Source organism: Triticum aestivum, chromosome 3A, assembly GCF_018294505.1.
Source record: "Triticum aestivum cultivar Chinese Spring chromosome 3A, IWGSC CS RefSeq v2.1, whole genome shotgun sequence".
NCBI lineage: Eukaryota > Viridiplantae > Streptophyta > Magnoliopsida > Poales > Poaceae > Triticum > Triticum aestivum.
The window spans coordinates 176232143-176251727 of NC_057800.1; the positions used below are offsets into that span (position 1 = coordinate 176232143).

The window sequence follows — 19585 nt, forward strand, 5'->3', positions numbered from 1 at the left end:
CACCATGGGAGATGGGATGCCTGGCACAGTGCAAGTGTTTCCCTTGGTATCACCTCGGTCTGCAACCGCCTAGTCCTTTGCTTTAGGCTGCTGCAGCCCTGCAGCTGTGGCTCCTGGCATGCCGTGCGTGCCACACATCGGTGCTCTTTGCCCCTACCCGTGCCGTGCAACGCGCCGCGCGCTTCATCTACCAGTAGTAGTAGTTCACAGCCTGCTTCGCTTTCCTCCCACAAAACCCTCGTCCCCGTCGCCGCGGCCACCATTCGCCAGTTCACAGGCGCAAGCCGAGCGAGCGAGCGTGCCGAGATGGCATCCGCAGCCACCATTGCTTGCCTGCTTCTCTTTGCTCCCCTGCTCACCGCCGCCGCGACCACCATTCAGCAGTCCAACGGCAGTGCACTCGCGGCCGCGGCCGCGAACTACCAGATCGTGCGAGCCGACATGGCACCCGCGTCGCCGTCCTGGGTCATCCTCGGTAGCGTGCCGCGGGTGGCGGCCGCCGACGCCGACCTCCCTCAGGGCGCCGACCTCTCCCTCGCGCTGCCGCCGCCCCCGCGCGTCGCGCTCCTCACCATCCCCTCGCGCATCTTCCCGGGCCGAACCACCTCCGACAACTTCCCGTCCGTCCTCGCCGCTGACCCCTCCGGCCTCCTCCTCCTCCACGCCAACCAGGGCCGCGCCACGGGCCCCACCGTCATCAACACCCCCAGCCTTCGCGAGTTCAGCTGGCGCCCGTTCGTCGCCGGCTACTTCGTCCTCGATGCCACCACCGCCTCCGCCCGCCCGCTCCCGAAACCGGAGCTCATCATGAACCGGGATCACCTCGGCCTCATCTCCTCCCCCGGGGGCGGTGGCCACTACATTGTCGCTCAGCTCCAGCAGATCCTCGGCCATGGCAAAGCCATCCTCCTGCGCTTCTCGTCGGAAGCCGGGGAATGGGTAACCAAGTTCATCGGCTACCCGCTCCCAGCCCGCCAGTTCGCCCCCAACGGCGTGGTCTCGCACGCCGGGAGGCTCTGGTGGGTCGACCTCTACTGGTGCCTCCTCACATGCGACCCATTCGCGGACGAGCCGGTGCTGACAGCCGTCCCTCTCCCGGAGGGCAAGCAGCTCAAGTTCATGGAAGCTTGGGGAGTGCTCGACAAGTACCGTTGCGTGGGTGTCAGCAGCGGGAAGCTGCGGTTCGCGGACATGTACTCCAGGAACAGCGCTGCACAGGTCAGCGTCTGGACGCTCGCCGATCCGGACACCACGGAGTGGAAGCTGGAGTACGAGGCCACGTTTGCGGAGAACTGGGACGACGCGAGCTACAAGGCGACTGGTCTGCCCAGGAAGATCCCCGTGCTTGCGCTCATCCACCCCACCAACCCGGACGTGGTCTACTTCTTCCTCGACGAGCATCTGCTCGGCGTCGACGTGCGTGCTTGCAAGGTTGTGGAGTGTGAGGTCTACGAGCTGGTGGCGCCGCCTAGCGAACACGTCGCCACCAGTTTCATTCACGCTTGGCAGCTGCCACGGGCTCTCAGCTCAGGTAATTCTACCGTCTATACCTTTCTTTTGATTGTTGATTCTTATTACTTGTTTGGTGATTGGAAATGGTGATTTCCTGTCTAACATTGCGAGTGACAGAGGTGTATTGTGTGTGATGTCCGATTGTCTAACATCTCAGTTGTGGGAGTCTGGGAGAGAAGATATGCAAATATTGGGACTTTCAGGCTGTGTTAGCTTAGCTTGTTATTAGTGATGGGAGGCCTTATGTTTGATAAATATAAGGGGCTTCTTAGAATTGTGGCTTCTAGAGTAACACACTCTTACTTACTTCAAGGTGTAGATGATCTTATAAAGTTAACTGCTACATACATACACACACACACACACACACACACACACACATATATATATATATATATATATATATATATATATATATATATATATATATATATATATATATATTTGTGCAAAATTTCCAACTGAACTTTGTTAGGGGAGCTACTCTTTCTATTTGAAATTGTTTTTTTTAAAACATCTATTTGAAATTGTCACTACACTCCATTATTAAGAGTGTGGCTTCTTCAAATGCATTACCTTTCTCTTTTTGTTTGCCATACTAGACTAGGTATCAGAATATTTTGTTTTTTAATGTTATTATCAGAATGCTTGTACGTGCCAGCTCCGTCTCTGTTTATTTGGTCCAGTTGCCATTGCTGTAACAAAAGGTATATATAGTCATGAATGAGCATAGTGATGCAGCTGTTAAACATAAGAACAGCGTAGTTGATGTATTTGTGTAATGTCAGAAATCCATAGAAGCATTAGATGATCAAATGAGCTGAAGCATGTATGCCTTGCCTAAACATAATATGCTCTGCCCTTGGAAGGTTCAGCAAAGAAGACCGAGGGTGTCGTGAATGACGAGCTGTGAGGCGAGAATGAGGAATGAGAACCAGGGTTAACTTCTTAACAGGTTACGTCGATTAAGTTTTGTATGTTCGTTGACCAAATTTAGTGTTTTTGTCACTAAATACTCACACAAACTGGCGCACTAAAACTTTCTTTGTTATTTTCTTTTCCTTGGTCGCAGGTAGGGGAAGTACGTAGTACATCAAGCTATCAGGTGGCATGCACTCGACTCAGCGAAATCGGCAACATGGCTGAAACGTTTTGCTTGTTTTCTTGTCACTGCTTAAGTTCAGATGTTACCACCGCTACTCTTTATAATTCTGCTATATATATATTTATAATTCTGCCATATATATGCTTGATCCGCCGTCTTGACAGGACTGAAGGTATTATCGATGGTAGCAAGGCAGTTGGTTGTTGTTATGTTTCTATCTCTTGTTAACGTTGTCAATCCATTCTCCTGCGTGGCTCAGAAATAAAAAAAGTACTTCCAGTGAGACTTGACGTGAATGAGGTTGTGCTCCGTCCTTTGATGCTGGTTTCCAAAGTTTTATCGGTCTTCTTTTGAAATAAATTAACCAAGTCTTCTCCCATAACTCGTTTTTTGATACTCATCATGTGGATGGTTTTAGGTTTGGACGTCGATAACTGCCACATGTGTGGTGTATCGGGTAGTTGTGCCACACGCCTCATGTGACATGGACAGAAACCAGCCCGCACGACCGCGTCCGGGCGCGCAAAGGCACGGCCCGCACGTCCGGTGTGTCGCAACCCCGCCCGCACGTCCGGGCCAGAGGACCCAGCAGCCCGCACGATCCAGCCGTCCCGACCTCTGATCGATTCCCAATCCCGACTGCCGCCATCTTCTCCCACCTCCCGAACCCCTACCTCCATCGCCGGCCTTCTCTGGTTGCCATGGCAACCAGAGCAGATCCGTAGGGCCTTCCCACCGCAAACTACACCCCTTATCTCCCCCACCCCACCCCCCTCCACCCCCACCCCCACTCCAACAACGCCCTCCAAAGACGACCAGCTAAAAGCAGGTGAATCTCCCGATCTCCCTACTGCTTCTCATCGACAAAGTTGGCAACTAGATCCATCCTACAGGGGTAAAACACTACATAGGTTCTGTGTCTTCACAGTTGCCAAGCAGAATACACTAGATCTGCCATGTACTACGCTAGAGATAACCGTAAGTTCTCAATAGATTGATACACGTAGTTGGTAAATGAATGGATGTGTAGGAATCCATAAAAAGGGAGAGAAAAATTGAGAAATTTGGAATAAATGGGGGGTGTGAAAATTAATTGCCACTGGTGTCTAACGTCAGTTGCCACCTATCATTGTCGTCAACTGCCACCATGTCAACTTATTGCTTGCCATCCTATTGTAGAGGCTGATGCCATCGAATCAAACGGATAGCTAGCACCCAGATTTTAGAAAAGATAGTGGATGTGCATGTCCTACTAGCCATGATATGTTGGTTGCCTACGGATGAAAATGTGATAACACTGACGTGTTAACTTCTACATGCAAGCAGCACAAGGATACATTTTTTGTAGATTTTTGATGTGTACTTGTTCATGCAGTGATTGAGAGCACATTGGCAGAAACGAGACGCGGAAAAAAATGAATCACGAAGATGGCGCTGATACTTGGGGTTCTCAAAGACCAGAAACGTCCCCTTGGGATGCAGCAGAGTACAGTCAACTCATTTCTGCAGGGCCATTGCTGCCACTAGTAGGACAGTATGCAGGCATTGGTATGATGCATGATAACAAAAGAAAAGAACATTTGCCCTGTTCGCGACGATGAAGATGACATTCTACTTATGTCCTACACTGTCATTTTTTCGCAGATTCTTATGACCAAAACACACTCAGGGGGCTCCGTGGCAAATTCAGTCACAGGGCGCTAACACTGACAAATGTACGGGCAGCCAACTTCAACTAGCTAATATGGCTAATCAAGGTAACGCATACGAAAAAGAACACAAACTGGTCTGGACATGAAAAATAAACTTGCAAAGGTTGGCAAAAGACTCACGAGTTATGTCACAGGAAAGCGCAGAGCCTTCATGCAGCACGTGACAGCAGGTAGCACCCATGTACCTGCCATCGACGTCATACACAGGTGAGTCCGTAAAAAGTGAAGTTGCGGACGGTGAATTAGCAGAAGGAGCATAGTTGACAACTGCAGTTGCCATGACTGGACAACTGCAATTGCCATGAATTAATAACTGCAGTTGTCATCCCTGGACAACCGTTGTTGCCCCCCCTGGACAACTGTAGTTGCCATGTAGGAACAACTGCGGTAGCCATGCCAGGACAACTGCAGTTGCCATGCCAGCACAAACTGCAGTTGCCATGTATTGACCAACTACTATGATGCTTACAGGTTATTACGGTGGTGGTACCCCAGCAAACGTCTCGTGGCAAGCTTCACAGATTGCAGATAGAGCACGTCAATTTGGTGTGACAGACCACACAAAATGGGCACATGCAGCACAACAAGGTAAGGAAAAAATTGAACCACAAAAGAGCACTACATTTGTTTTTGTGGCAAAAATAGCACATGATGAAAAAGAAGATTTGTATCAGTGATGGTGGACAAAATCAAGCATAAAACGCTAACAAGTGGTTGTGTGCAATGAGTCGTATATTGTCTTCGGAAATTTGCCAACTGCTAGAAGCATGTGTGCAGCGCTAATGGGTGATCGCATTTGCCTAGTGAGCTCAACTCTAGAATGCAAAGTTTTGATGCTAGAACACACTGGTTGCCATGTATTGGTAGCAGTATTTGCCATGTATGCAGGACTGTAGCTGCCATGCATATAGAATCGAAGTTTTCGTACTAAAAAGGAGCTGGTTGTCGCGCATTGGCAGACAATAGTTGCCATGTTTGTTGGACTGTAGCTGCCATGACTGCACAACTATAGTTGCCATGCATGTCCACACACAGCCTCACGGCTTGCTGTTTGAATGATGTCATCCCAAATCACTTGAAGTTGATGTGATCCGTTACAATATACATGTTATTCAAGCAAAATCTTACGCTCGTACCTGATTTTTCTATTACAGGGCCTACAACTACAGTGAACAGCGGCGGCGGGACATCTACTGCGGGGAGCTCTGAGCGCACGGAAGACGCGTTCCACCAACCAGCCAACAATCATGCCGCAAACAATGCCGAGTCAGAGTCGGAAATGGCGATCATTCCAGCAAGGCCGACAGGCACCCCTTTGAACACAAGCACTGGTAACACTCAAGTAGATGAAACTGCCGCCGATACTGAAGTGAATGATGAAACTGATGACAAAGCACAAGGGGATGAAGATGGCGGGCAATCGGAGATCATGGTACCTCAGCCACCGTACGTTGGGCAGAGATTTGAATCGTTCGCAGAAGCAAAGGAATTCTACCAGACATATGCAAAGTTTCATGGGTTTGCGGTCAACACCGAATACCATAGGAAAATTAAGAAAACTAACGAGTACAGCAGATGTGAGATGAGGTGCCACAAGGCACGAAGGGAAAAGGTGTTGCGCCTGTCGTTCCAGAACGAAAGAGATGTATCATTCTCAAGACCGAATGCCCTGTCCGGTGTAAGCTAAACGTAGATGGAGCACAGTGGGTGGTCACTGAATATTTTGACGAGCACAACCACAAACTCATAAAGAAGTTCGACCTGGTAAAATTTCTGACCGCCCACAGAGGATTCACCCCCCTCGAGAAGAAATTCATAAAGCTGCTACATGATTGTAACGTCGGTCCATCAAGAATGGTCCAGATACTATCACTCATCCACACCAAAAAAGGGACTCTGAGTAGCATGCCCTACATACCAGCTGACGTCACAAACCTAAAGGCAAAGTACCATAGAGAGAGCAAGTTGGCTGACATAGAGGCCACAATGGCCAACTTCGATGAGAAAGCGAAGGAAGATCCAGATTTCTTCTACAGGATAAGGTTAGACGATGAGGACCATGGCAGGAACATGTATTGGGTGGAGGGTGCTGCAAGGAGAGCCTACAAACATTTCTGAGATTGCATTTCATTCGACGTGACGTATCTCACTAATATGTACAAGATGCCATGCACTCCATTCATAGGAATAAATAACCACAATCAGTCGTTGCAGTTTGGATGCGGGCTCATTTGGAACGAAGACACGGATGGGTACGTTTGGCTGTTCAAGACCTTGTTGGAGTGCATGGATGGACTTGCTCTGATGAACATAATAACAGACCAGGATTTTAGCATGCGTGCAGGCATAGAGGTGGTCTTTCCGTTGGCAGTGCACAGGAACTACAGGTGGCACATTATAAAGAAGGCTGAGGAGACGCTAGGACCATTCTTTGCTGACCGTCCAGAGCTGCACAAGGCATTCAAGCTATGCGTGGACCACAGCTTGACGGTGAAGGAGTTTGAAAGGAGCTGGATGGCCATGATTGAAACATATCAAGTCCCAGACAACGAGACTCTTGCTAGCCTGTGGGAGAAGCTAATGTACTGGGTGCTGGCCTACTTCATGCAGTGCTTCTTCCTGTTTCTGCAGACTACGCAGTGCAGTGAGGGGTTCAATGCTATTTTGAAGCGGTACGTGAGCCCTGGCAACTCATTGCTACAGTTTGCCAAGTAGTACACAGCTTTGCAACAAAAAATACTGGGATCTGAGCTACAGCAAAAAGCAAACACCGCGCTAAAGCAGCCAAAATTGCTAACACATTTACCGATGGAGAGGCAAATGAGCAAGATATACACCAACAAGATCTTTAACAAGTAAGTCAGTTGTGTTACAAGTCTTATTTGCGCAAAGCACGAAGGTAGTAGGTGCCATATAGAATGCAATGCAGTTGCCATGATATGTGGTTTCCATGTTTAATGAAATACTGTTTGCCATGCTTACTCAACTGCAGTTGCCATGTTCAATGGAAATTCTGTTTGCCATGCTTACCCGGATGCAGTTTCCATGTTCAATGAAATGCAGTTGCCATGTTTTAATGCACTGTACTTCCATTGTGCATGATGGTATGTGAATGCCAATGTCAACTGAAAAATGTTATGTTGTTGCCATATCTACTGAAATGCAATTGCCATGTTTACTAAAATGCAACTGCCATGTTTGCCGAAATGCAATTGCCATTGTGTAGTTGCCATGTTTAATAAAATGCAGTTGCCATGTTTTATGCAATGTGCTTCCATTGGGAATGTTGTTGTGGAAATGACGATGGCCAGTTGAAAAATGTTATGCAGTTGCCATGTCTAATGTACTACAGTTGCCATGTCTTATGTACTATATTTTCCATGTTCAAGGTACTATATTTGCCATGTTCAATGTACTATAATTGCCATGTTCAAACAAAATGTATTTCTATTTCCATGAAAACATAAGGTGCTACAAAAAAGAGCGCGCGATAGTTTAACAAAAAACACACAAAACTTGCAGATTCCAGGAAGAAATAAAGCGTGCCAGCATGTTCACGGCTTTCCAGGTGGACGAACATACGTTCAAGGTGTGTTCTATTTTGGGCATATCAGAATCAGAACCTGAAGACCCGAACAAGGAAGGAACTACTTCGTGAAAGCCTCAATCGGCCAAGGCGAATACTACTGCCAATGCTGCAAGTTTGAACGGGACAACATTGTGTGCTGTCACATACTAAAAGTAATGGACATGAACGGTGTGACACGGATGCCCCGCCATTTCATAAGGCGGCGATGGACTTGGGACGCTGACGACGCGTTGGCGCCGCAGACAACAAACGCAGTTCTGGCTGTGCATGACGAGAGACCTGAGTCAACCATGGAAGTCGTGAGGCACGTTGTGCTGACAAAGAACGATGCTGAGCTAATTGATGAAGCATGCAAGAGTGATGAGACAGCGAGAGTCTTCCTTGTCCCTCCATGGGAGAACGGGTCTGCCTTGTTCCTTATTTACTAAGGGGACTCGGATTTCCAATTCATCCGTTCCTCCGCGGGCTCCTGGAGTTCTACGGCCTCCAATTACACAATCTCACCCCTGCCTCCATTCTACATATCGCCGGCTATGTTGCCCTCTACGAGTTGTTCCCGGGCTGCGAGGCTCACTTCGAGCTATGGAAAAGGCTATTCTGCCTTGTCCCTCGCACACAGAGGGAATCACTTTATCAAGTGGGCGGAGCCGAAATATGGCACATCGCCGATACCGGATACCTGTCCGGTACCCTGAAGAAGCCGTCCGAAGACTGGCCTTTGGAATGGTTTTACATGGAGGACGTCCCCCTTCAGGACCCTGTTCGGCGGGGTCTGCCTGAGTTCAACAATGCTCCTGTAAAGAAGCGCCGAAGTTGGCGCCCACGGAGCCCCCAGGCGGAAGACGACGGAAAAGTCCTCTATCTGATGAACCGAATCAAAGCACTGGCTCAATCATGATTGACAATAATTGAAGTTATGTCGATTTGCATAATGCGGGGAGTGCAACCACTTCAATATCGTGGGCACCCCTTGTGGTGTTATAACAGGGCGGATGACGCCACCCGCTGCGGGCGTAAGGGTCCGGACAATGCTGCCGCTCTAGCGAAGTTCTGTCCGAACTATTCAAGGGTGAGGAGGAGGAGTTCACCCGCATCAAACCACGGGATGGATTCTCCATGTACAATCCTCCAAGCTGGGTAAGTTATATCTCCCTGCTCCCATTTTTTCTGCATTCTTTGTCGTAAGTATTCACCTTGCCACTTTGCGGCAGGAACTGCGAAAAGCCATAAAGGAGGTCAGCAGCCCTTCTCCACAACCAGAGGACCCTGACCGGGCCCTCGACTCTGGACTCGAAGAAGATTCGGTTATATCTGTGGAGCTGATAGACCGGCAGTTCTATCAGTTAAGCTGCGATGATGCCATGGTGGCCATTACGGCCGACTATCCCGGACTAGATCCTTGCATCGCACGTAAGAAAAACCAAAAAATCCCAACTCCAAAACTAGGATCCCCTTTTAGACACTTCACCCACCATATACACATGGCATTTTATAGGGAAGGCATTCGGGACGCCTTGCCAAGCCCATGGCAACACACCAACAGGAGGCACCGAGGCCGGGTAGGCCAAAAAGGAAGGCGGTCAAGACGGAGACGCCGACGCAAAGGTATAACAAACCCCGCTCCGTGGTTGTCGTCTCTCTCGAAATATAATGACGCCCGTGTTTCTTTAACAGAAAAAACGCTCGCCGGAATATGTCCGGCGATGTTACTAATCATGCTTCCACCAGCCGGGCGCCAGGACCGGACATAGAGGCGGAAGCCGATATGGGGCAGGCGCCGGATAATCCCTCTACGGAGGATGCGGATAGGTTATCCGCTACTAACTCAGAAGTGGAAAGCGCCATGAACCATAAGCGTCGCTGGGCCGTACTCCGGGACGCTTGTTTCTCACCAGAGGCATTTGATGCCTTTAATTCCAGAGATGCGTACCTCCATGCTGCTCAAGATGGCCTAGCCAGAGCCACGGATCAATATGTAAAGGATGTACGGGTAAGTGAATCTGACGATTCATATGTATTAGTAGCCCCTGAGACTTGAAACAGTTAGCAGAACTGATTTAAGGATCATCTTAATTGTGCAGGTTCTTACAAAGAAGAATACTAGGCTAACACAGGAGCTAGAGGAATGCAAGACCCAACTGCGGGCTGCTGTGGCCGCATTGCAGGAACCGAAAAAGTCACCTACTGGTAACATTTATTTTAAAGAGTAATGGTTGCCATATAATGTGTGGCATGGCTGCAGATCTAACAACAGATGTTGCAGATGAATCCGGAGAAAATCCGGAGGACCAGCATGTTATGCGACAGCTAGAGGCTGGCAAACGCGTGCTGACTGAGGTTAGGCGGGAGAAAAACAATCTCCAAGATGTCAATATTAAGCTGAGCGTGGAACTAAAAGACGTTCGGGGCCAGCTTGCCGACTCCGAGAAGGAGAATAAGCGGCTTCGGCGTGGCATTTTTAGTGAGTGCTTGAACGAATCCTTTTAAAGGAATTCGGCGAAGAAGCCGACTAACATCGTTATGTCTGTAGGTATGCTGACGGGTCGTCCCACGGAGGAAATGCCCGGGTCTGCGGGTGATCTTCTATCTGAGCTGTCACATCTGCACGAACAAGTTCGGCAGGTGATGCAAGGTGTTGCCCAGGCTTTGTGGCCATCTGTCTCCCTGCCAGAGGGCGTTCCAGAGCTTACGGAGAAGCTCAAGGGAGCACGGCGGTGCCTCCGATTATGGAATATATCGGCCTGCCGACAGGGTGTCAGAGAGGCCTGGGCCATGGTGAAGACTCGGTATACCAAGGCAGACCCAAATCACATGGCCGAGGTCGGACCTGTGGGGCCCGACGAAAAAGAGATCCCCGTTAGCTTAGTTTATGGGCAAGTAGAATTAGCCGCAAAGTATTCCCAACAGGATTGTAAGCTAGACCGCCTGTTGGATGGTATAGAGGAGGAGTTTAGTCAGTCTGCATGACTATGTAATTAAAGTGACATGTATAATGCCTTCTAGCCGGATTGTAGATCATTTGTCGTTGCGGACCTTTTCGCTTCAACCTCCGGGCCCGATAGTCCGGAGTGAATCCGAATACCCGCTCAGTTATATAAGAACCGGGGTATGCGTGGAGACCAGGCGTAGGGGTCATTAGTGCTTTATCAGACAAGTGCCCAACTAGTTATGTTATATTACATGGGTAGTAAGAAACATCTTCCAGGGAGAATAGTTCCGTTAAGGGTTCCTTTCCCTGGGTAAGCATGCCCTAAAGTGCATGTCCGGACTGCGATAAGAAACGCAGAAAAAGCATCTGGGGGCAGATATGGACAATAAATAAAAATCATCTTTTGTTCACCGACCGAATATTCCCTTAAGAACGCTAGCTTTCGGCTTCACCCAGTCTGAGGTACACATCCGGCTGACCCGGCAGTAACAATCGCAGAGGTGCTCCCCTTATGCCCTAGCCGAATTAACGGGAACGTAGGGCATAAATACAAGAGCCAGGCAACCCAGCTTGGCCAAAACTTAAGTCATATCGATGCATATAATGGTGAAAAAAGGTACATGCGGAAGTATAACACATGTGTTGGGCGTGAGGCCCAGATAAATAATTTAAGCTTCTGTGAAAGAAGCCCCCAGGTATGGAGAGTGCGGCTAGCGCATCTGTAATGTACAAGTGAGGCACAAGGTGACCCTTGAAGGCCTAGAGAAATAATAAGAGAAAGAAAGAAAGGGAAACAAGACAGATGATGTATATGCAAAAAATGGACAAAGGGAGGGGACTAACATAGAGTCCGGTGCTAGGCGTAGAATCTTCGGAGCCTGGCCGCGTTCCATGGGTTCGGCTCGAGTCGACTAGTCGATGCATCCCGCAGTCGGTATGCTCTGCCGGTCAGAACTTGGTCAATAATGAAGGGACCTTCCCATTTGGGCTCGAGCTTGTTCTTTTTCTTATCCGGCAGGCGTAGAACTAGTTCGCCAACGTTATAAGTTTTGGCCCGTACTTCTCTGCTTTGGTATCTGCGAGCCTGTTGCTGATAAAATGCGGAACGGGCTTTGGCTACGTCGCGCTCCTCCTCCAAGGTGTCCAGACTGTCCTGCCGATCGAGCTCGGCTTCTCTTTCTTCGTACATGCGCACTCGAGGTGAGTCATGAATTATGTCACAGGGCAAGACTGCCTCTGCGCCGTACACCATAAAAACGGTGTATATCCGGTACTACGATTCGGCGTGGTCCGCAGCCCCCAGAGTACGGAGTCGAGCTCCTCTACCCAGTGCGTGTCAGACTCCGTTAAGGAACGCACTAATCTGGGTTTAATGCCGCTCATTATAAGACCGTTTGCTCGCTCGACTTGACCGTTGGTTTGTGGGTGATAGACTGAAGCATAATCGAGCTTGATGCCCATTTTGCTGCACCAGAGTTTTACCTCGTCGGCCGTGAAGTTCGTGCCATTGTCAGTGATGATGCTGTGGGGGACGCCATAACGGTGTACAACCCCGGATATGAAGTCTATCACCGGTCTGGATTCGGCTGTTTTAACAGGTTTGGCCTCTATCCATTTGGTGAATTTATCCACCATGACAAGTAAGTATTTTTTCTTGTGGGTTCCCCCTTTAAGGGGTCCAACCATGTCAAGCCCCCAGACCGCAAAGGGCCATGTAATGGGGATTGTTTGGAGGGCGGTGGGTGGCATGTGGCTTTGATTTGCAAAGAGCTGGCAACCGGCGCAACGTTGGACCAAGTCCTGTGCGTCTGCCCGGGCTGTTGGCCAATAGAATCATGTGTGGAAGGCCTTGCTTACAAGAGCCCTTGCTGCGGCGTGATGACCGCCAAGTCCGGCATGAATTTCTGCCAAAAGATTCCGCCTTTCCTCTTCGGAGATGCACCTTTGAAGGACTCCGGTAGTGCTTTTCTTGTACAATTCTCCCTCATGGACCCTGTAGGCCTTGGATCTCCGTACTATGCAGCGTGCCTCATTTTGATCCTCCGAAAGTTCCTGTCTAGTTAGGTAGGCCAGGAATGGTTCTGTCCATGGGGCAGTAATGGCCATTATTACGTGGGCTGAAGGTGTTATTTCGGTGGCAGAGCCTCCGATTGTGTCAGAGTATTCGGTATCGCGCATTTTGGTCGGGTCCGGACTATTGTTACCGGTGTCTCCTTCCCATACTATGGATGGCTTGAACAGCCTTTCCAGAAATATGTTGGGGGGGACCGTATCGCGTTTTGCGCCGATGCGGGCGAGGACATCCGCCGCCTGATTGTTTTCTCGAGCGACATGGTGAAATTCAAGCCCCTCGAACCGAGCTGACATTTTTAGGACGGCGTTTCGATAGGCCGCCATTTTCGGATCATTGGCGTCAAAGTCTCCATTTATTTGGGATATTGCGAGGTTTGAATCCCCACGCACCTCCAGGCGTTGAATGCCCATGGAGACTGCCATCCGAAGACCATGCAACAGAGCTTCGTATTCGGCTGCATTGTTGGAGTCTGTATACAATATTTGCAGTACGTACTGAACGGTGTCCTCGGTTGGGGATGTCAGGATGACGCCAGCCCCTAGACCGGCCAGCATTTTAGAACCGTCGAAGTGCATGATCCAGTTGGAGTATGCGCTGTACTCTTTAGGGAGTTCGGCCTCCGTCCATTCGGCGACGAAGTCGGCCAATACTTGCGATTTAATGGCTCGTCGGGGTTTGTATGTTATGTCGAATGGGAGGAGCTCAATGGCCCATTTGGCAATCCGGCCCGTAGCGTCGCGGTTGTTTATAATATCATTAAGTGGCACTTCCGAGGCTACCGTAATCGAACACTCTTGAAAGTAGTGTCGTAGCTTCCGGGACGCCATGAATACCGCATAGGCTATCTTTTGATAATGTGGGTACCGTGATTTGCATGGAGTGAGGACAGTGGATACATAGTATACCGGCTTTTGAAGAGGGAATTTATGTCCGGCGGCTTCTCGTTCGACGACGAGCACTGCGCTTACAACTTGATGAGTTGCCGCAATGTACAATAGCATTGGTTCGCCAATGTTTGGCGCGACCAGGATTGGGTTGGTTGCCAAAATGGCCTTTATTTCTTCCAATCCGGCTGAGGCAGCGTCCGTCCACTCGAAGTGTTCGGTGCACTGAAGAAGGCGGTAAAGGGGTAAAGCCTTTTCTCCTAAGCGGGAGATAAAGCGGCTTAGAGCCGCCACACATCCAGTTAACTTCTGGATTTGTTTGGGGTCTGTTGGTGTAGCCAACTATGACAAAGTTCGGATTTTGGCCGGATTAGCTTCGATACCTCTGCTGGAGACAATGAAACCCAGGAGCTTTCCGGCTGGTACGCCGAAAACGCATTTTTCCGGATTGAGCTTGATGTCGTATGTTCGGAGGTTGTCGAATGTGAGCCTCAAGTCGTCTATCAAAGAGTCGACATGTTTGATTTTAACAACCACATCGTCTACGTATGCCTCTACTGTTTTGCCGATTTGCTTCTCCAGACATGTCTGAATCATGCGCTGATATGTTGCGCCGGTGTTCTTGAGCCCAAAAGGCGTTGTGCTAAAACAGAAGGGATCGTATGGTGTGATGAATGTCGTTGCGGCTTGGTCGGACTCCGCCATCTTGATTTGATGGTAACCGGAGTATGCATCGAGGAAACACAATGACTCGTGTCCTGCGGTAGCATCAATGATTTGATCGATGCATGGGAGGGGGAAGGGGTCCTTTGGGCAAGCTTTATTGAGGTATTTGAAATCGACACAAAGGCGCCAGGATTTGTCCTTCTTTGGTACCATCACCAGGTTTGCTAGCCAGTCCGGGTGTTTTATTTCTTTGATGAATCCGGCCTCCAATAACTTGGCTAGTTCCTCTCCCATGGCCTGTCTCTTAGGTTCGGAGAAACGCCGAAGAGCTTGCTTGACCGGCTTGAATCCCTTTAGGATATTGAGGCTATGCTCGGCCAGCCTGCGTGGGATTCCTGGCATGTCTGAAGGATGCCAGGCGAATATGTCCCAGTTCTCGCACAGGAACTCTCGTAGTGCGGCATCCACAGCGGGGCTTAGCTGTGCCCCGATGGAGGCTGTTTTTGTAGGGTCCGTCGGGTGGACTTGGAATTTGACTATTTCATCCGCTGGTTTAAAAGAGGTGGACTTGGATCTCTTGTCGAGTATCACGTCGTCCCTGTCCACTGTGGAGCGTAGCGTGGTTAATTCCTCGGCCGAGAGGGCTTCGGATAATGCCTCGAGGGCCAATGCGGTTGTTTTGTTTTCGGCGCGGAGTGCTGTGTCCGGATCGCCAGCGAGAGTGATGATTTCATTGGGCCCGGGCATTTTGAGCTTCATGTACCCGTAATGGGGTACGGCTTGGAAGATTGTGAATGCCTCCCGTCCTAAAAGAGCGTGATAACCACTGCTGAACGGGGCCACTTGGAATGTAATTTCTTCGGACCTGTAATTATCTGGCATGCCGAATACCACATCTAGTGTGATTTTCCCAGCACAGCGTGCTTCCCGACTGGGGATGATTCCTCTAAAGGTTGTGCTACTTTGCTAAATGTGGTTCCAGTCTATTTCCATCTTTTGAAGAGTTTCCTCGTAGATGAGGTTTAATCCGCTGCCGCCATCCATGAGTACTTTGGTGAGTCGAAAGCCGTCCACGATTGGACTGAGGACCAGTGCGGCTGGTGCTCGGGCTGTTCGGAATTTAGGTTCGTCATTGGCATTGAAGGTAATAGCCGTATCTCTCCATGGATTTATTGCTACTACGTGGCAGATTTTGGCCATGCTGCGGAGTGTTTGCTTGCGTCTATTATTTGACGCAAAGGTCTCAAAGACCGTTAACACCGTATTGTTATCCACGGGATGGTGCTCTGTGGTATTTGGGAGAAGTAGATCCTCACCACTTTTGGCCACCTGCCGGAGTATCCAACATGCTCTAAGGCTGTGCGTTGGTATTGTATCCGCTGTACTATGAATTTTGCAGGGTCCGTTGAGCCATCCTTCCAGTACGGTTCCATACCCTGTAGAGGGTTTTTGCTTTTTGGTAGTTGACCCGGGTGTGTTGTGATAATGCACCCTTTTGTTTCGGACTGGGTTTGTATTCAGGGCCGGATTATCCCAAAAGTTTATTTCGGTTTTCCAGGCACTTTCCATCGCACAGTACTTTCGTACTATCGACGCCAAGTCAGCGAAGCGTGTTATCTCACGGCGATTTATGGCGTTAAGGATTCCCTTGTCCGTGCAATTATTGCAGAAAAATAGGATTGCGTCTTCCTCGCGACAGTCCTTAACCTTGTTCATCGCAAGGAGGAATCTGGCCCAATAGTGATGTACTGTTTCCTGGGGCTCTTGCCTGATGTGGGAAAGATCGCTTATGTTTGGGTGGGTGGGTGGAATTGAATCCGAACCCTCACCTGATCTGGGATCCAGGGGCCGAGGAATTTCCAATTTTGGAAGTTCCGGTTCCGGGGTGTGACCTGATAATCCTGGCCCGCTGCCTGACTCTAAGTTCAGGGATTGGATGTTGTCCTCCCGCGAATGGGCGTCCGGTTTAGAGAGCTCGGGAATCCGGAAATAGTTGGTCCTCAAGATGAAGGAAAGGTCGCCGCATTGTTCCTCCACCACTGCAATATGATGGGTGACCGGTGGAGAGTTAATCTCCCTTTGATCGGGTTTAAGCCCAATCCGATCATAGTCCGTAGCGACTCCCAAGGCGGCGATGCGATCTAAGAGCTCGTTTAAGCAGGCGAGCTCCATTGGATCCATCTGTTCGGCGAGTGCCGATTTGACGTGGAGGCTGTTTTCGATGACCCGAGAAGTCATCGTCGGCGCGGCGGCCGAACAGGCGGTCATGATGAAACCGCCTAGCCGGAGAGTTTGGCCGACAGCCAAAGCTCCCCCGACAGTAGTACCGTCTTTAAAGATGAGACGAGACATCCTTCCTTCTGGCGACGGCACAGAGGAACTCTCAATGAAAGCACCAATGTCGGTGTCAAAACCGGCGGATCTCGGGTAGGGGGTCCCGAACTGTGCGTCTAGGCGGATGGTAACAGGAGGCAGGGGACACGAAGTTTTACCCAGGTTCGGGCCCTCTTGATGGAGGTAAAACCCTACGTCCTGCTTGATTAATATTGATGATATGGGTAGTACAAGAGTAGATCTACCACGAGATCAGAGAGGCTAAACCCTAGAAGCTAGCCTATGGTATGATTGTATGTTGTCCTACGGACTAAAACCCTCCGGTTTATATATACACTGAAGGGGGCTAGGGTTACACAAGGTCGGTTACAAAGGAGGAGATATACATATCCGTATTGCCTAGCTTGCCTTCCACGCCAAGTAGAGTCCCATCCGGACACGAGACGAAGTCTTCAATCTTGTATCTTCATAGCCCATCAGTCCGGCCAAAGGATATAGTCCGGCTGTTCGGACACCCCCTAATCTAGGACTCCCTCAAGGGGCATCAGAAGTTGCAGGAAAATGCATTGAATGGGTAACTGCAGTTGCCATGTTGTATGTGCTTGATCTGCCATGTTATATGTGTTTAATCTGCCATGCTATTTTGTACTAAATATGCCATGATATTTTATATTGAATCTATCATGGTAAATATAATGGGTCTGCCATGTTAATTATACTCAATCCGCCACGTCAAGTATAATGGATCTGCCATCTTGTTTATGATGAATCTGCCGTGTTCTTTGTACTGAATCTGCCCTGTTAGCTGTACTGAAAAATGCCATGTTATTTGTAATGACTCTACATCGCGTATATTTTCATGATAATTCGACACGCTTTAGTCACACATGTTGTGTTGTGTGCAATATCGGAAACAAAGATGAAAAAGCATAACGTGCATCTACCGCAGAAAAGGTTACGGCTACATGATCAAAACTACCATGGTAGCCGGTGCAGTTAGCAATGAAAAAGAAGAAGAAAAATAGCCAAATGAAAAAACGACGATGACTTTTAATAACCATGTCTGATGAACTACAGTTGCCATGTTTTAGAACATAGTGCATGCATTCGAAGCAGCAACCTGGTGGTGCAAACGATGAAACCACAATAATAATGATAAACATAAAACGACTATCACGCCTGAAATAGGTTCACATCCACACAAAATATTACAGAAAATATTCAAATGTCACTCACGAACCACCACTGCGTACTAGGTTACTCGGGGTTGTAGTCATAGAATAGCACACGGACATAATTTTTGAGAAGAACAAAAGGTAGTACCTTACAATCCTCGGCAACAGAATGTAAGGTATGCGTCCGATGTGTAACGCCACGTGATCACTTGTACTTCTTGATGACTTTCATGACAGCTTCCTCCACGAAGTCGCATGCTCCGGACTGCTTGTTCAAATCTTCATTCGTCAACCAGTTCCATGTGTAAAATTTTCGGAGCTCAACGACCGTTGCAGTATTGACAGTGGGAACAAGTCTACCTTCCCACTTTGCAAGGTATTCCAACATGTGAAAGTCACAGTCCGTCCTGCACAAGAAAAAGAGTCAGGTGAACTCGCAAAAAGGACAGGCATAGCAATGATAAAATTCAATTCATATGTAACAACAAAGAGGGGTGGGATTGATGTAAATGGCACATTGTCAGGACCCCGACTCGATGCCACATAGGTCTAGCATGTAACACATCATATCACTTTGCGGCCTCACGCACGGTATTCCGACGGGTGCCACCTTACCTGGCTCGGGACCGTTTGCGCCTTTTGGCTCACGTATATGATAGTGTCGCTAGCATCCATATGATAAGGAGCCCGGGCTGACATGGCTAGTCGTAAACCCAAAGTGGCACAGACTTACAGGGACAGGCATCCATGACCCAGCATCGAACGTGTCGGTCATCAGCGAGTGAATCCAGGCTGTAGCACTGGGCTAGCAGGACTCCGGTGAACCGGGCTGTAGCGGGCTAACAGGACTCCGGTATTCATCGTGTTACATTTCCCCGAAGGGACAGACACAGGAACGAAGAAGGACACATGCCGACCAGCCTAAGTGTTCCGGAGCAGTAGCAAGCTACCATGGCTCGGTGGAAACACTAGGAGACATTTCCCGGTAAGAGAGGCTACCAAGGATAAACAACTAGGTTGTCAGAACCCACACATACCAAGCATTTCAATAACATACACACAATATGCTCGATATGTGCAAATACAACATGGCATCACAACATGACTCTACAACTCAAGTATTTTATTCAATAGGCTCCGAGGAGCGAGATATTACAAACATGGGTCTCATGACCCAACAATCAGAGCATACAAGTCAAAGCACAAGCGGAAGCTATCATGTCTGAGTACAGACATCTATAAATGAAAAAGGCTGAGAAGCCTGACTATCTACCAAATCCTGCCGAGGGCACAAGATCGTAGCTGAGGTAACAAGCTAAACGTCGAAGACCATACGGAACTACTAGCGAGACTGAGGTCTCTCTGCAAAAACATAAAATAGGCAAACGTGAGTACAAATGTACCCAGCAAGACTTACATCAGAACTAACTACATATGCATCATTTTCAACAAGGGGATGGTGGGGTTTAACTGCAGCAAGCCAGCTTTGACTCGGTGGCTATCCTGAACTACGACTGCAAGCGACTCTTTTGAGGTGGCGCACACGAGTCCACATATTCACCAACCAATACACCACTATGGAACCGCTCCCGTCTCCCTACGAGA

General features: G+C 49.0%; 1 protein-coding gene across 1 annotated transcript; it reads left to right on the forward strand.

The window, feature by feature from the left end:
• The first annotated feature begins 250 nt into the window (after positions 1-250).
• LOC123058196 (uncharacterized) lies at positions 251-2780 on the forward strand. Its single transcript, XM_044480999.1, has 3 exons — positions 251-1531; positions 2382-2467; positions 2585-2780. Exons 1-2 carry the CDS (start codon positions 307-309, stop codon positions 2423-2425), a joined length of 1269 nt encoding a protein of 422 aa, XP_044336934.1. The 5' UTR covers positions 251-306; the 3' UTR covers positions 2426-2467; positions 2585-2780.
• Positions 2781-19585: the final 16805 nt, after the last annotated feature.